Source organism: Myxocyprinus asiaticus, chromosome 12, assembly GCF_019703515.2.
Source record: "Myxocyprinus asiaticus isolate MX2 ecotype Aquarium Trade chromosome 12, UBuf_Myxa_2, whole genome shotgun sequence".
Taxonomy (NCBI): domain Eukaryota; kingdom Metazoa; phylum Chordata; class Actinopteri; order Cypriniformes; family Catostomidae; genus Myxocyprinus; species Myxocyprinus asiaticus.
In genome coordinates this window covers 50,327,618-50,346,291 of record NC_059355.1, presented here as the reverse complement: position 1 = coordinate 50,346,291, position 18,674 = coordinate 50,327,618, and the positions used below count along the sequence as shown (strand labels likewise).

The 18,674-nt window shown below is 40.2% G+C and overlaps 1 protein-coding gene across 1 annotated transcript in view; it reads right to left on the bottom strand.

Moving 5' to 3' along the window:
* dctn2 (dynactin 2 (p50)) overlaps positions 1–18,674 on the bottom strand; it is a 22,646-nt gene extending 3,972 nt beyond the window's left edge. The window contains exons 1-10 of the mRNA XM_051713117.1: positions 18,505–18,674; positions 17,153–17,221; positions 10,670–10,766; positions 5,162–5,223; positions 4,983–5,081; positions 4,623–4,783; positions 3,304–3,454; positions 3,148–3,213; positions 3,012–3,050; positions 2,832–2,909 (exon numbers count right to left, since the gene is read on the bottom strand). Of these exons, the coding sequence (XP_051569077.1) occupies positions 2,832–2,909; positions 3,012–3,050; positions 3,148–3,213; positions 3,304–3,454; positions 4,623–4,783; positions 4,983–5,081; positions 5,162–5,223; positions 10,670–10,766; positions 17,153–17,221; positions 18,505–18,540 (858 nt within the window). The 5' untranslated portion in view covers positions 18,541–18,674. The remainder of the gene's footprint in view (positions 1–2,831; positions 2,910–3,011; positions 3,051–3,147; positions 3,214–3,303; positions 3,455–4,622; positions 4,784–4,982; positions 5,082–5,161; positions 5,224–10,669; positions 10,767–17,152; positions 17,222–18,504) is intronic.

The following is an 18,674-nucleotide window of genomic DNA, read 5'->3' as shown; positions in this document are numbered from 1 at the left end:
AAATTAATAACATGACGTGCCGATTAATCGAAATAAACGCAATTAATCGCATCTCGCATTGACTTTTGAGGTCAATCGATATATCAGTTTTAACGATTAATCAGAGTCGATAACTGCTTTTTTGAACTATCGTTATCGGCAAATATGACAGGTACTTGCCGTTGTTTTTGTTTATTTGACAAACGCTCCGAAGAAGTTTGAGTAACTTTGTAGTCGAGTATTCTTATGGACAAAAGATGAGTACTTGATTACTTAAATTAAAATGTGTCATAAACAACAAACATAACTTCACATTTTTTTTCCCACAATAAAAGTAGATCCTCATCCGCTGGTTTGCATGACTCTAACAAGAACCGGAAATCAATAGAGTAGAATTCATTAAGAACCTAAATATTTTCACACTTGTCTTTGCTTTCAAAAGAGCAGACGCCATGATATCTTCTTCTCTCATCCAACACCTCGACAACACACATCCACAGCACCCCCCAGTGGCCTCAATTACAACTGCGAGATTTGGTGAGAGATTCAGAGGGAAAGTATAGTGCATTTCAGCATTCCTCACAGCAGGTAAATGCGGAAAGTGTATCAATATACGACATTCGAGTAGCGTTTGTAATATTCGACTAGCTGGTGCAGAACGAGTACTCGATTAGTCGATTACAGTACTCATTTACATCCTTATTGTTAAGTGGATACAAGTTAATCAATTTCATGTTAATCTTCATGTTGATTTTGACTGACATTGTCCCTAGAAAAAAGGAAGAAAGTTTATATATTACCGAAATACCAGACAATTACGGCAAGCGATCACTGATGATCTACTATTAATACATTACTGCTCATACAGTATTTATTAGCATGACAATGTTTACTTTAAAGTGTTGATACATTTTAGATGATTGCATGTTTTGATTCCCTTGTGTATTTAAAAAAAAAAAAAAAGTATTTCAAATTAAGAGTCCCAAGAGTATTCCTGCTTATTTGTAGTTATAAGTCCAGCATTATGCGCCAAGTCTTTCAGTTATTTTGGTTGCACAAACTACATCTGTAATTTTATTTATTTTGGACTATTGCTGTCTCTATATCTGGGCCTGTCACAGTAAGGAAACACTATGAAACTTTTTAACATTCAATAAAATGTATTTTAATAGCTATCGGCCGATTATTTGCTTGTAGGCCTTTTCCACCAGCTTAGTTATCGGTATCAACAAAATCTAATATTTCTAAGTATGAGAGCATTCAAGTGAAGCATTGATTAGAAAATAAAAAGTGGATTTGGTCTGATTATTGTTTCTTTTATTTTACATCACTTTTGAAGCATCTCACCTTTGTTGCATCACGTCTCACTGGTTTTTTGTGTCTTGTGCCCAAAATGCCATGTGTCATTAGGATACTGCGTCATCTTAAACATAGTTTCAAACTTTGAAAAATGCATCTCGAGAGTACAAGGTACAAGCTGTCTTTGAGCGCAACAGCGTGCCATCTGTGAAAATTGGTACTCCCTTTACCATCTCTTGCTAGTATGATGAAGCGCGTTGCTTGTACAGCCTGAAGCTGAGTGAGGCTGCGCTGACTGCCCCCTACTGCCCCGGATTTGCCAAAAATTTGTGAGTATTTTGTGTTGCTTAGTAGGGCTGAAACGTTTAGTCGATGTTATCGACAATGGCGACAATAAAAATTGTCAACAAAACTTTTCATTGTCGAACAGTCGTTTGATCTCATTTAACGTAACATGAGATCACATTAAACTCTAATGATTACGTGTGAGAGCAGCACTGCAGTTCACGACTGACTGAGAAGAGGAAGAATTACACAGATCACAGATGCACTCTAAACTTTCCAAACAGCTTCAGCTGATGTAGATCGCAAAGTGTGAGGGAATTATAATGCGAAAATACTAAATAAATAAATACAGAAGCACTCTCGTTGTGGAATAAGTGGAGCCGGAGCTCTTTAAACGAAACACCCCGGCATTACATCGTTAATGCAGTTATATTTAATGTGTTATAGCTTTATTAAAGTTCAAATAATACAGAAGCAGATCATGTAAATAACTACAAACTCTGAAACGGTCATTTCTCTGTGCGGTCAGTGTCTCTTCTATGAGTTGTGTGAATGTCCCGATCTAAGGGGGAGAGATTGAAACTGCACCCGGCTGATGCACACTCTGTCACGGGACGCTCATCCCTCGAGCGCACACGCTTAATGCAGCTAGATTATAACGTGATGACTCGAGACTTATTAAATCATAATATATGTGTCACTGTGTGTTTCTTATCATGAAGAACATTGTCAATACGCAGCTTTATTAATAAGAGAGAGTTTAAGTTAAAGATGGATAGAAGTGAACAGAAAGGTGAGAGAGGGTTGTCTTCACCCCATTATACACAGCAACAAAATATGTTTATGATTTGTTTTTGTTTTGGCTTGTTTTCCAATATAAATATCTAAAACTCCTTTAAAACAACATACATTTACTTTAGCAGATATACTGCAGAAGAAAGAAATATTATCTGAGAATGTTGAATATAATATTAAAAATACTAATATTTAAAATATCTAAAAATCCTTTAAAAAAGATGCATTCACATGAGAAGCAGCATATAAAGATATTTAGACTTGCTTTTAGAGAATAGAAGTATATTTTATCTTTACTGCACTCGCAGAAGTATAAGTGAAAAAATACACTTATATACAAAATACACTTATATTTAAGATATATTCTCTTAAAGCAAGACTAAATATCTTATATGTTGCTTCTCAAGTAAATGTATCTGGTTTTAAGGATTTTTAGACACTAGGAGAGCATCACTGTCCATCGTCATGGTTACCTGTAGCCTGGCTTCGACCTGGTCCAGAGTTGCAGCATCTAGTGCGCTCACTCGAGCCTGCAGCAGCAGTATAGTGTCCTGCACAGACACATTACACATAACAGAGAGACGTTAAATGAAGACGACGAAATATGAATATGAAAAGAAATGAAATAATCAGAGAAAACTGTGTTTGCTGACCGTGACACTTGCTCCCTGAACCCCTGCGCTGAGAGGACCCTGGAACGGACACACACACACACACACAGATGAGTAACAAACATCAGATCTATCAGTATACTAGCACTAGATAGTGTACATTTACTGTAGTGTGTACCTGTTTATCTGCTCCTGATCCCACAGCGGTCTCTAGTTCAGCCAATCGCCTCTCCAGCTCAGCAACCTACAAATCATATCAGACAGTGTGATGACATCATAACCGTGAGAACATCTCTCTGTCACCACAGCAGGACTGTTATTATGAATGCTGTACCTTTGCAGATTCAGTGAACTTCTCTTGCTCTGGTCGACTGTGGAGCTCGTACAGAATCACTCCATCAGGGCCTTTGGGTGGTGCCGACTTCCCCTCTCCGCCCGCAGAGCTCCGCACACCCCGCGCCACCTCCAGCTGAGTCAACAACCGCCTGCCACAGAGAGACGGAGAGAGTTGTCAAAGGTTTCACAAATCTATAAAAAGTTTAACGCCATAAAAAGTTACATTTTTCTTAATCGCAATTAACACATTTACCGTTAAAGGGTTAGTTCACCCATAAAATTACATTTTTTTTTTTTACAATTTCTCCCTTTGTGTTAAGAAAAAAAAAGAAAGTCATATAGGGTTATAACAACACAGGGGTGAGTAAACAATGACTGAATTTTCAGTTTGGGGTGTACTATCCCTTTAATACAGCATAAACCAGCATATAAAAGGGCGGAACCTTTGCGATGTGTTCGTCCGGAGTCATTACACAGATGCACACACCACAAACACACAACAGCCGTGTCAGTGATCAAATGATGGAGAAAGGACCTCTTAACGTTTTTTGCTGTACAAAACAAGCCCAGACGTGACTTGTGACAGAAATCAAATACTTAACTATCATGAAAACGCAGAATTTGATGTTGTCTGGAGCGTGGAGTTCAAAGCGGCGCTTGACGCTGGTGTCGAATCATGAATGCGGCTACACGATTGTTGTAGCAAAGCGGATAGCCACAGTCAGCCGGCCGATTAATATCGTGGAGTATTAAAGTTTAAGAGATTTAATGTCCATTGCGATGAATCCTCAACCTATATTTTTTCAACCAGTCAACCTTCCACTTAGACTTTCAGAAACATTTAATGTAACTTGAATTGGTGCTATTTTAGTGCATTTCTATCTTAATACTGTTGAAGGCTTTGTTAGGAAAAAGTTAAAGCATTATATTTCAAACTGCATACTGTTTTGTTTTCTTTCCAAAGAAGGAAATAAATGCATTTCGATAGGAAGGGTTTGCAAAAGACTCTAAAGTATATAGAGTCAAATTTCAGCACTTTAAAAAGTCTGCGATTAATCACGATTAACTATGAAAAATTATGCGATTAATCGCAAAGCCCTCATTTAAATTCCTTAACTTATCTTTTCTCTGCTACATCAGTCATCCTTATAATACTAATCACTTCAGACCCAAATAATCTAATTTTCTCATGACTTGAGACCAGCTGCATCATATTTTTGTTAAATTTGTTGCTCAGGTTTTCTGCATGAATCTTCGAATCTCTACAACGGACCTCAAAGCAGCAGCAGTTCTGTACAGATGAGACCTCTCACTCACTTGGCCAGCGCTCCGTCCGGGTCGGTGAGGTTGATATGAGCGTTTGGTCCCAGCAATGAGTCCAGATGAGCAGATACCAGCTGCTGTTTGAGCTGCGCTGCCTGCTGAGCCAAAGCCACTGGAGTGAGACGCTCCTCTGCACCGCTCTCTTTAGTGCTCACCTGCAGAAGAAACACCAAACGGGACGGATATTAGCTGTGACCAAAACCTTAGACTGAACCCCCCTAGTCTGTCACTGAGGCTCAGTTGTATGTAGGGACTTCCTAAGGACACTGGTTTCAGGCCGGCATTAAGCATGTTGAAGGTTTTGGACGCAAGCAAACTGATCTTTTATGATGGAGGATGTGTGTGTTTTGTGACCTGAATATGCTCCACGTCCTGGCACAGCTCATGAATCTCGTTCACCAGTCGTTGATATTTCTGCTGTGGAGTTTCTTTCACCCCACAACCCTCAGCTAACTGCAGGAAGAGAGAAACACAAGCAAAGTAAACACTGATGGAGCCCATAGACAAAATAAAACAATGCGTTGATCACTCACGAGCTCGTAATCTCCAGACTCGTAGCCCACCCTGCGACTCTTACTGATGCGATCAGAGAAATCTGCATACAAACAGGATCATACGGTGAGATACAAGATATTCACAGCATTAGATGCATACTGCACACTTTACTTGAGAGCACTTGTTAAAAAAAGCAAGATCCAATCAGATTGCACGACTGCAACGTAACTTACAGGACTGAGTGTATCGATACAAATTTCCCGATTTGATTCTGATTCACAAGCTCTCGATTCGGTTCAACTGTGAATTTGATAAGATTCGATTCGGATTCATTTGGGTGTATTTCAGTTATAGTCCATTTTGTTTACATGTGAAATAAATTCTAATCCTGTTAATTATACAGGGGACCTTCCAACCTGGTACATTAAATAAATATTACTAAGGCTGTTAATCAATAATTTATTTTTTTAATTAAATTGCAGTTTTCTGTGACTAATCACGATTACTCATGGTACATTACAACAAACATTAAAATATAATGTATTCATAAATATATTTACTCAAAAGGACTTGCAAGAAATTGGTAAGTCTTCGTTGATTTGATATATTAAATAAGTTAAAATGTTAGGTTTTTTTAAGATAAATGTTAAAATTAGTAGACATGCTGCAATTCAAAGGTGTGCAAAATCTTCTGGCACGTTCTAGTAGACTTTTTAAATAATGGGATCAAATGGGCAGATTCAATTTATATCAAGCTTTATTGTCAAGATAAACTTAAATGAACATTGCCAAAGCGTTATTAGACACTATACATACAGAAATAAAACATATATCATTTTCTCTGGCTGCCATTCAGTCTCTATCGCACACACGCTGTGTTTTCACTTTTGAAACTGGTTTAAATGAAAGTGAGTGTTTTCGGATGATGCAAAGAGATACAGCTGCTTGGCCGTATCTCTCCCACGCCTGGCTCACCGCTTGCGGGCCAAGTCTCCACTTTCCGTACAGTAAATCCACTTTCATGTTGAATTTGCCCGGAACATGCGTCACGCGTAATGGATAAGCGTGCACTGCTCCACACAATCAGTTTCTGTGATTGAATGTGCAGTCCGTTCGAGCGTGTAACTCCGGGAAATGTATATATGCCAATTTTAGCCACAGGAAGTAGGGAAAAACATTTCCTGAGAAAAGTTTCATGAAGAGAAAATAACAGATTGTAAAAAAAAGAAATAAAATTCACGTTAAACAGTCAAATATTAATTGCTGAAATTAATGTATTAAACATCCCAGACCTAAATATTACTTTTACAAATGAACAAAAGGGCTCAAACTATGCAGTTCAATTGCTATTTAACATATATAATCATCGACATAACCAAAACTGAGAAAAAACGTTTAAGTCAAATTATCAATCTGGGGATTTTAAGAATTGATATCGGGGTTGTTCAAATTGATTGAAACATTCAGTTTTGTTTGCGGTATGTACAATAAAACTGTGGTTGGTCACTTGTCAATCGCATGGCCTCTTCCTGTCTCAGCAGGCGTTTCTCAGAGGTGGGTCTACGGGACAGGAAAGGCAGGCAATTGCCTGGGGCCCCAAGCTGGGAAAGGGCCCCTTGCGGGCAGCATTTACAGTAGTTCACAGCAACGACTCTTGAAACCAATGATTAGCAATGCTTAGTAGACTAGAATGACATTTTTGAAAAACCCCTATGGGGTCCCCATCACTTTAGCTACAATCAAATGAAAAAAATAAGAGCGGGATGCAGGCATCACGAAGAGGACGTCTGACGTCTGTACTAATCTGGGAGTCAGAGGAGAAGCAGCATGACTGTGCTGACTATTACAGAATCTGTAATATTTAAAGAATTATCCCTTCTCATGAAAAGATTGCCAATGGCTGCGTGAGTCGTGTTGAGTATTGTTTTGTTTTGTTCACCCAATTTGGAATGCCCAATTCCCAGTGCGCTTTTTTAAGTCCTCGTGGCCGCGTAGTGATTCGCCTCAATCTGGGTGAATCCCAGTTGCCTCCGCGTCTGAGACCATCAACCTGCGCATCTTATCACGTGGCTTGTTGAGCACGTTGCCACGGAGACACAGCACGTGTGGAGGCTTCACGCAATCCACCGCGGCATCCGCGCTCATCTCACCACGCACCCCACCGACAACGAACCACATTATAGCGACCACGAGGAGGTTACCCCATGTGACTCTACCCTTCCTAGCAACCGGGCCAATTTGGTTGCTTAGGAGACCTGGCTGGAGTCACTCAGCACGCCCTGGGATTTGAACTAGCGAACTAGCAAACTCCAGGGGTGATAGTCAGCGTATTTTACCACTGAGCTACCCAGGCCTGTGTTGAGTATTGTTTACATTTACTGCATGTTATTCTCCATACAATTCTTATTTAAGGAATATCAAAATGTAAGGAATATAGCTACACCATCATCCAGTTTTGATATTTTACCACTGTTTTATGATAGAAATGTTGCAGAGTAATTCCTTAATTTACATCAGGAGTACACATCTGACATGCAAAATTATAAACATGTAATAAAGACACACATGCCCATTAAAGCCAGCTCTCGTCTTTTTGTCATTGCGAGACTTTAGCAAACAACGTCCATTAAAAGTTGTAGGCCTAGTCTAAATATGTGTGCATTTAGAGACAATTTTATGGATTCTCACGTTTACTTTAAATTTGTTTAGAAAAGATTCGGATGTCATTCAGGGGCAGATTCACCAAGAATGAATTGCGCCTGGTAAAAGCGCCGATCTCTGTGCTGGTTTAGCAACCGATTTACTAAATAATAATTTATAATTAATTATAATTTATAATTATAATAATTTATAATTTATAATTATCTTTATTTATCACACATTATACATTTGCACATATACAGTGAAATTCTTCTTTTTCACATATCCCAGCTAGGCTGGGGTCAGAGTGCAGGGTCAGCCATGATACGGCGCCCCTGGAGCAGATAGGGTCAAGGGCCTTGCTCAAGGGCCCAACAGTGGCATCTTGGCAGTGCTGGGGCTTGAACCCCCGACCTTCTGATCAGTAACCCAGAGCCTTAACCGCTGAGCTACCACTGCCCCAAAATAAATAAATTATGCAGATCAGGCAGAAGCGCAAACGCGCCCACAAAATCTCTGTTAAATGCAATCTGCACGCACAGTTCTAGTATTCGATTCAGAGCGCTATGTAGCAGAGGATGCCACAGACCACCGTATTTGACACACACTGCCGGGACTGTACATCATCACTGTGATCCACGTGCGCTTGACTACACCGTGCATCTGGATATATGCCAGGTTACATCGCTCTTCTCCATCATTTGATATGATCAGTTGAAAATATTCACAAACATCTCTTTTAAATAAAATTCATTTTACTGTCTACTATTATTTGGCGGTAATAGCACGGTCTAAATTGAGCCAGGCAATTTTTGTGAATGAAGCGCAATCTACAACGAGTCTAATTTACATAGATAGGAGACGTGTTAGCACGGAAAGCAATAACAATGAATTCATTTAAATACTCGAAATGCAGCGCAATTTCAGTGCTGATTGCACCTGCTATCTTAAAACTGGGGCCTTAAAACTGCCCCATTGAGTAATAATTATGTGCAATACACAGTTTAGTCTATTTATATTTTTCCAACATATCCTACCTTTTCTGCCATTACATTGCCTTGCTCCATCTGTATATATATGTGTGTGTGTGTACACACACACACACACACACACACACGCGCGCGCACGCACGCACGCACGCACGCACGCACACACGCACGCACACACGCACGCACACACGCACGCACACACACGCGCGACTAACCCCCCCCCCCCCCCAAAAAAAACACCTGGTTGACACCGCGAAATTTTCCGGCCGAATAGAAAATGTATCCGCAATCGGTGCTTAGAGGTTGTTAATTTCAGACCCTGCAGGTGTGTGCGGCAACGTGACATGATCAATGTGTATATCATGTTACCATTTAAATTGCAAAGTTCGTCAAAAAAATAATCGGAATAATGATTTTGCTGTTTCGGAAGGAAATTGGTACTTTAATTCACCAGAGTGGCATTCAACTGATCACAAAGTATAGTCAGGACATTACTGATGTAAAAAACAACACCATCACTATTTGAAAAAAGCCATTTTTGATCAAATCTAGACAGCAGCCATCACTCCAACACCTTATCCTTGAGTAATCATGCTAAATTGATCATTTGGTACTAGAAAATCACTTGCCATTATATCAAACACAGCTGAAAGATATTTGGTTCATTAAATGAAGTTTAACATTGTCTTTGTGTTTGTTTTTGAGTTGCCACAGTATGCAATAGACTGGCATGTCTTAAGGTCAATATTAGGTCAAAAATGGAATGAAATGTTTTGAGGAATGAAGGCTATACAATGCTTGAAACTGCCAAAAAACTGAAGATTTCAAAGGTGTACACTACAGTCTTCAAAGACAAAGGACAACTGGCTCTAACAAGGACAGAAAGAGATGTGGAAGACCAGATGTTCAACTAAACAAGAGGATAAGTACATCAGAGTCTCTAGTTTGAGAAATAGACGCCTCACATGTCCTCAGCTGACAGCTTCATTGAATTCTACCCGCTCAACATCAGTTTCATGTACAACAGTAAAGAGAAGACTCAGGGGTGCAGGCCTTATGGGAAGAATTGCAAAGAAAAAGCCACTTTTGAAACAGAAACACAAAAAGAAAAGGTTCGAGTGGGTGAAGAAACACAGACATTGGACAACAGATCATTGGAAAAGAGTGTTATGGATCTTAACCCCATTGAGCTTTTGTGGGATCAGCTAGACTGTAAGGTGCGTGAGAAGTGCCCGACAAGACAGTCACATCTATGGCAAGTGCTACAGGAAGTGTGGGGTGAAATGTCACCTGAGTATCTGGACAAACTGACAGCTAGAATAACAAGGATCTGCAAAGCTGTCATTGCTGCAGAACTCTTTGAAGTAGTTTAAGAAGATTTTTTATTCAAATTGTAATAGTAATTGTTCATGTTATTAATGTCCTGACTATACATTGTGATCAGCTGAATGCCACTTTGGTGAATAAAAGTACCAATTTCTTTCCATAGGAGCAAAATCTGAACATTATTCCACACTTTTGGCCGCCAGTCTATATATTTTGTCTTATTGTGTATTTCTATATATACTTATATTTTCTATTCGCTTTTTATTTTTATTCTATTTTATTATTGTATTGTTTGTGCACTGGAAGCTTCTGTAATGCAGAGAAGGGCCTGCTTTTTTTTTTTTTTGCCTACGGCCCCCAGAGTCCCTAGAATCGCCTCTGGCAGTTCTTGGTTTGAATGAGTGGCAATGTGGACCAGACTTTATGCTGATAGATTTAAACATTAAAGTATATTTACTCTAGCCAAAAAAGAAAACATTTCCTCCAGAACTACCACAAAACTTCTCCCAGTAAGTCTGGGGTTTGTTAAGCATGTCAAAGCAAATACAAGGAATTTCTTTTGGGAAGATTTCTTCCATCGGTTGTACTCACCCAGACCCTTTGTGCCAACGTGTTTGTCTTTGAATTTGTCGTAGGCGGCGTTTGGATTGACGACAATCCGCTCCACGCTGTCACTGCACAACTCCTCCTGTTTAAGCAGCGGAGAAGAGTTAGAAACCATTCCGAAAAGAATTAAAAACCAAAGACGCACACTCTTCACATCGTGCATGCAGTGGGCAAAAAGATCTAGATGTCTTGCTGATTTTTGAGGGGATTTAGAACGAGATGCTTCGGAAGCTCTGATTGGCTATGTCTTCGAGATTACATTAAGCCTCTCCCATAGAAGAGGCGTGGCTGATTGAAAAGCGGATTGTTGATTTAATCGTGCAGAGAGCGGTTTGATCACACAGGATAATTCCACAAATTTTGCAGGACGTCACTGTTGTTCACTTAAACAGAAACACACCGTCATGCATCAGTGTGTGCGCCAGCACAAAACAATTTATCCTCAGAAACACAATTCAAAACATAAGCACAGGAAGAGTTTCAAGTTGACAGAAAATGTGTTTAGAGACTCTGTAAACTTTCTATCATTCTAGCAACTAAATTTCTACATTTACCAGAGAAAATGACTCGAGTCCCTCCTTCAATGCAAGTCTATGGGATTTTTTTATTAGTGTCTCCTCAACAAGACACATGATTTGAGGGATCATTCATGTCTAGAGCACACTGAACGTTTAATACATAAGGTTAGGGGTTCTTCAAATGGCTAAGACTAAATGCAAGTATTAGTAATAGTCATGCATGCCTAAGTGAACTAAAAAGTTCAACTACGAAGCTGCAATATCTCAACTCTGCAGAAAAGCGGTCTATTGTGGCTTTTAAGTTGGTACAAATGAACACACACGTTCGCAGTGTGATGAATGCAAGAATACAGTGAACTCAGAGTATTTGGACAGTTTTCAGTCTTAAGTGGCTGAGATGGTCAGCGTGAAGGGTATTTTCACCATTGTCTCAGTATAGCTCGGCACTTCCAGAACATTCCAAATTCAGACTTTCATTTTAAAGTACCCAAACAGAGAATCATCATGGTGAAGTTCAATTGATGACACAATAAAGCAACATGCATGACATTTGCTGATCCTGGACTGTTACAAATCACAACTGTTCTAATTTTATCCTGTACATTATATATTCTAATGCTCCCGTCTCAAATTTGCATGCATAACAGTTATTATAAAGGAGTATGTACTAGTGATAAAGCCTGAGATTATCAGGCTATAACTGCGCCCCCTCGGCCAATTAATGGAATATTGTGGGATATATTTTGCCCCATAGATTTCCATTGTAAGTGCACTTCTGTCAACACATTCTTTAACATTAAATTGTATTTTGGAGGGATCAGTACTACATAGGCCACCCTGCTCTCTAGAGCAGTTTCAGGTCAGCGTTACGGACGCTGACTACCCCCCCCCCCAAAAAAAACACCTGGTTGACACCGCAAAATCTTCCGGCCGAATAGAAAATGTATCCGCAATCGGTGCTTAGAGGTTGTTAATTTCAGACCCTGCAGGTGTGTGCGGCAACGTGACATGATCAATGTGTATATCATGTTACCATTTAAATTGCAATGTTCTTCAAAAAAATAATCGCTTCCTAAATGTTGGCTATAAATGCCATAAACTGCCTTGAAACACAGCACGGAAGAACAAAGCAATAGTCAGCGATCTATATGAATCATTATGGTAAAAGAACGAGAAGTGGATTTTGGTGATTCTCACACTGATATCTGTACAATTTGATATGAAGCGCCTGTAACTGTCATGTGCGTAATGCATTATTGTGGGTATTTAAAGTAAAGAATGGAAACCATTTGTTCATCATACCTAACGTATACATCATGATGGCGCTGCGGATGGCCGCATCGGTGTGGAGTGCTTCTATTGTTTTTGTTAGTTTGTCCTGTGTTTTGTAATCTTTTTCCAGTCAGTTTTATCAGAGACGAACTGCTGAACATTCGACAGCATATACCAGACAGTCTTTTCCCGGTTTTTGAATATTCAGACATTTTGCTGGACATTTTAGTCGGAGGCGCGGCTGTGTTGTTTAAACGCGCTAGGAGACGCAGGCGAGGAAGACGAGCCGGTGAGCTTTCGAACAGCCCTGCCGAGCATTCATCTTGCGAATCTCCGCTCTCTTCCTAACAAAACGGACGAACTACATCTCCTCACCCGCACAAACAAGGACTTTTCTTTTTTTTGGGGGGGGGGGGGTACTTTTCCCCTTTTTCTCCCAATTTGGAATGCCCAATTCCCAATGCGCTCTAAGTCCTTGTGGTCGCATAGTGATTCGCCTCAGTCCGGGTGGCGGAGGACGAATCCCAGTTGCCTCCACGTCTGAGACAGTCAACCTGTGCATCTTATCACGTGGCTTGTTGAGCGTGTTGCCACGGAGACATAGCGCGTGTGGAGGCTTCACGCCATCCACCGCGGCAACCACGCTCAATTCACCATGCGCCCCACCGAGAACAAACCACATTATAGCGACCACGAGGAGGTTACCCCATGTGACTCTACCCTCCCTAGCAACCGGGCCAATTTGGTTGCTTAGGAGACCTGGCTGTAGTCACTCAGCACGCCCTGGGATTCGAACTAGCGAACTCCAGGGGTGGTAGCCAGCGTATTTTACCACTGAGCTACCCAGGCCCCCACAAACAAGGACTTTTCAACCTCTGCTGTCTTGTGCTTCACAGAAACCTGGCTGAGTGAAGCCATTCCGGACAGCGCGTTACATCTGCCGGGATTTCAGCTGTTCAGAGCGGATCACATTGCGGAGTTAACAGGGAAAACGAGAGGCGGTGGAACATGCTTTTACATCAATGAAAGTTGATGTACAGATGTAACAACATTAAAGAGGCTGTGCTGTCCTAAATTGGAAGCGCTCTTTATTAACCGTAAGCCTTTCTACTCACCGCGGGAGTTTTCCTCGATTATTCTGGCGAGTGTGTATATCGCGCCAAACACGTGTTTGAATGCAGCGCTGCAACAGCTGGCTGATCAAATCACAGACACGGATCAACAATACCCAGACTCAGTTATTATTATTCTTGGGGATTTTAACAAAGCAAATCTCACAAGTGAACTGCCCAAATACAAACAGCACATTACATGCCCAACCAGAGACAGAAATATATTGGCTCACTGCAACACAACAATAAAGGATGCATATCGATCTGTTCCTAGAGCAGCTTTGGGACTATCTTCTTCCAACCTACAGACAGAAATTAAAATCTGCTAAGCCTGTATTAAGGACTGTAAAGAGATGGACCAATGAAGTAGAGCTGGAACTACAAGCCTGCTTTGACTGCACAGTGTTTTTGAGACTGCAGCCACAGACCTGTACGAGCTCACAGATACTGTTACATCATATATCGGTTTCTGTGAGGATATGTGCATTCCTACTAGGACTTATTTAACATTTAACAACGACAAACTGTGGTTTACAGCAGAGCTCAGGCAGCTTCGTCAGGCCGAAGAGGATGCTTACAGAGTTGGGGATAAAGTCTTGTACAATCAGGCCAGGAACACACTGAATAAGGGAATCAGAGTGGCTAAAAGAAGATACTCTGAGAAGCTGAAAAACAAGTTTTCAGCTAACGACCCTGCATCAGTGTGGTGGCCTGAAACAACTTACGAATTACAGGACTCCTATCCCCAACCCTGTGGTGGACCAACAACTGGCTGACGACCTGAATGTGTTCTACTGCAGATTTGAAAGGCTCAATCTCACACCCCACACCCACTCTGACCTTCACTTCACACAAACACCAACATATAACGCTTTGCATTCACTATCAAAATCCTCTGTAGACGGCGTACACGTCAGAGCGCTTCCGAAGTGGTTAATCTTCTTCACACACTTCATGTCATCCACGGTGCGGCTCAGACGGTCGAAGTTCATTTTTGGAGAGCTCACATAATGCGATCAGACGATTACTTAATAATCACGACAATTAACGTATTGGTATGAATTTTGTTTGAGTGAAATAATCGTAACCTCAAAAACGCTACGGATAATGACAACACTGAAACACAATGACATCATAAATGTGGCTCTTATAACTTCTAAAAGAAGTGCTGTTATGACAAAGTGAGTATCTATATGTCTTAGACATTTTCTTGTCTTTCAGAAAAATTATTATTGTCAAGATAATGTGAAAATAAAGAGTCCTTTGATCCCTCTTTTGCAACAATGAAATCTATCTAGTTGAAAATGCTGTATTAAAAATGGTCCACCCCTCATTTCCTCAAACTGCATTATAGCTCTTTAATACAGTAAAATGTGCCTCAAATATCAATTTAAAAGGAATTTTGTTCCTTTGCATTAATCGTTACTTTCCATCGATCATGGTTTTACAATACTGATATCTAGAGAGCATGGTGACTGATGACCAATATAATGCCTATATGTAATGATATGAATAAAGCTGTATACAAGAAAATTAACACTTTCTAAAATGCATATTTATTTTACACAATATTTGCTCGATATTCACATTTCACAGGACACTTTTGTTTATCGGCCAAGCGGAAACCGTTAGAGAACAATGCCGGTAATCTCAAAACGGACAAACATTGGCAGATTTATTAGTTTATGACTACATATACGCGCGCACGCACACACGCACGCACGCACGCACGCACGCACACACGCGCACGCACACGCGCACAGACAGACAGACACTCTCTCACACACACACACACTTGCGCGCGCGCACACTCACACACACACTCTCTCTCTCTCACACACACACACACACTCACAGACACACACACTCTCTCTCACACACTCTCTCTCTGTCTCTCTCTCTCTCTCTCACACACACACACACACACACACACACACACACACACACTCTCTCTCTCTCACACACACACATACACTCACAGACACACTCACAGACACACTCACAGACAGACAGACAGACAGACAGACAGACACACACACACACTCTCTCACACACACACTCGCACACACGCACGCACTCGCACGCAGACGCACGCACACACTAAGTGCAAAATCCCTTGATGATTTCTGAATGATTCACCTTCAGGGATGAAAATACCCTTCAACAGACACTGACAGACGGACCTTTAACATGAGGTTTAATGAATCATCTTAATTGTGACATGTTAATGCTGACAGCCAGAACAACACAGTGAAGAACTGTTAGTCCAAATGTGTGTTGAGTTCACAGATGCACATGCACAGATCATGATCAGGCTGGTTTAGAGTCAGCAGATGTTAGGAGAGATAGAAGCTGTTAAAGGGGGAATCAGAGACTCTTACCAGCTCCTTCGGTCCCCAAAGACAGTTAGAGCAAAAACAAGAAGAGAGTGAGGAAGAGAGAGAAAGAGATATTATTGTAGTTATCACATGACATGCACAACAGGAGCTGGTGTGAGAGGAGAACAGAGTGTTGGCTTGTTTTGTGTTGTGAATCTCCCCGGATGGTTTGAGTCTTTTAATTACAGCAGAATAACTGTACAACTAGATTCTGATGCTTGCTACCCATGATAATCATACTGAACAAGATATAAAGCCAAAAACTGCTAAAAGGTCATAAATCACAGTGAGTTATGTCATGTCATATATGCTGTGTATTTGGGGTATAATAAGCATCTCTAGATGTTCAGATGATGTGCAAAATGTTTGGACAACAGCAAAGGCTGAAATCATGGGATGCACTTAGGTAAGGGTGCAATCTAGAGTCCTAGAAATCATTATGTAGTAGACGTGTGTTCTGAGGTTAAAAAAAAAAAGTGTTAGTCTACAACTTTCAGAGGAATAAGAAAGAAAGAGTCAATGCAGAGTCAGTTCAGTTCAGAGAAACAGCAGCGGTTTCACACATACAGAGCTCGCAGGAGAAGTTAGTGAAACACACACTTTGTCTCTCTGTCACAATTTCAAATGTAACACTGTTTCTTCTTCAAAACAAACAACTTCATTACAACGCATTAAAGCTACAAACTATCTATATGGTGGAACGATTATTGGAATGCACCTCATGAATAATCTAGATGAGTAAAACCAGTTTCTAAGATTGAACAATTTTATGCATAATTTCACATTACAAGGCCATTTGTCATAATGTAATAAGCACATAACACACACACACAAGCAACAAACCTTCAGACCTGTGAGAATTTGTTCTAGATAAAATAAAATAAAAATCAAACCAAACCCCAATTCAAATTGTACAGTTGTCCATGATTGGAAAACAGGTGAAAAGGGAAGAAGATATCAACTCATGCAGTTACCGCATTAGAGAACAAGCACATCTTACTTGCACAAACTAGCATCCGGAGTGGATCAAACAATGAAGATGAGTTAGTGGAGGGGAGGGAGAGTGTCATTAGATCAAATCTGAGTGAATTATACACACATACTGTACAGACATCAGTTAACGGAACAACACACACACACACACACACACACACACACACACACACACACACACACACACACACTCACCGACTCAAATTGGGCCTGATCATCCTCGGGCAGATCAGATGTCTCATACACGTCAGGCTCATTGGATGCCTGAGAAAAAGTGATGTCATTTTAATAATGATGATGTCATTTCAGTAATGATGGTATTTTATTAAATGTGATTTCGGCTCACTATCAGGCTATATGAGAAAACAGGCATGCCATACGTCAAAGCTAACTGTAAACATAGGATACATATTATTATGTTAACACAAATGTTTACAAGGATACCAGCTTAAGCTGGGAGCTGTGTTTTGGAACATGGCAGCTGGTTTAAGCTGGTCCAAGCTGGGAGAACCGCTTGATGAAACTTTTTTGTGTGCTCAAAATATCATCTTGTGCATGCGGACAATTTTTTATGTGCTCAAAATATCATCTTGTGCGTGCAGAAAACATTTTGTGCGCTCAAAATATAATCTTGCGCGTGCATTACATTTTTTGTGCGCTCAAATTACCATCTTGCGTGTGCAGAAAACGTTTTGTGCGCACAAAATACCACGCACATGTAGAATATTTTTTGTGCGCTCAAAATGTAAAATTGCACGTGCAGAAAATTTTTGGTGTGCTCAAAATATAATCTTGTGCATGAAGAAAGTTTTTTGTGCGCTCAAAATTAAAAATTGCTCGTGCAGAAATTTTTTTGAGCACTCAAAATATAATCTTGCATGTGCAGAACATTTTTTGTGTGCTCAAAATATAATCTTTCACATGCAGATTTTTTTTTTTTTTTTTTTTTTTTTTTGTGTGTGTTCAAAATATAAACTTGTGCATGCAGAAAATGTTTTGTACGCTCAAAATATCATCTTGCGCGTGCAGAATTGTGGCACATATATAACTACATAGAACACAGGCAATCCATTCCAGCTAACTGTAAACATAGAATGCATATTACTACATTTGTGTTTATAAGCCTAGCAAAGCAGAGATATACAACTAGATAACATAGGGGCAAACAATGCAAACGCAGGCAATGCAGCGTGTCGTCCCCGTTGAGACATCTAGGCCAACTAAAAAAACTACATATACATTATATTTTACACAATGTATTGAAATACTGACATTTTACGACACTGAATAACATACATCCCAAAGCTAGCCAACGCCCTTCACAAAACTATACTTCTATAATTCTGCAAATGCTGCTTTTGTTAACTAGTATTAAACGTTGACATTGATAGTTTGATAAAGTATAATTATATTTGCCAATATTTTACATCATGAGTTCATAAACGGATGGTTTTATGACAGGAGCTTCAACCGTGCGCGTGATCTGTGCTAATGCTAACATACCTCACTGTTGTTATTGTTGTTAATGTGCAGAATAAAGCACTTACGATGCCCGGCAGGTTGGCATACTTCGGATCAGCCATTGCAGCACGTTCGGTGTGAAGTGGTGACAGTTATATATATAATCGGTCTCTGTAACACCAAGATTAAATTGATATTAAAACAGATGGATGAAGCAGATCTGCTGTGTGACTCCCTGCTAGTGACGTCACCCCAT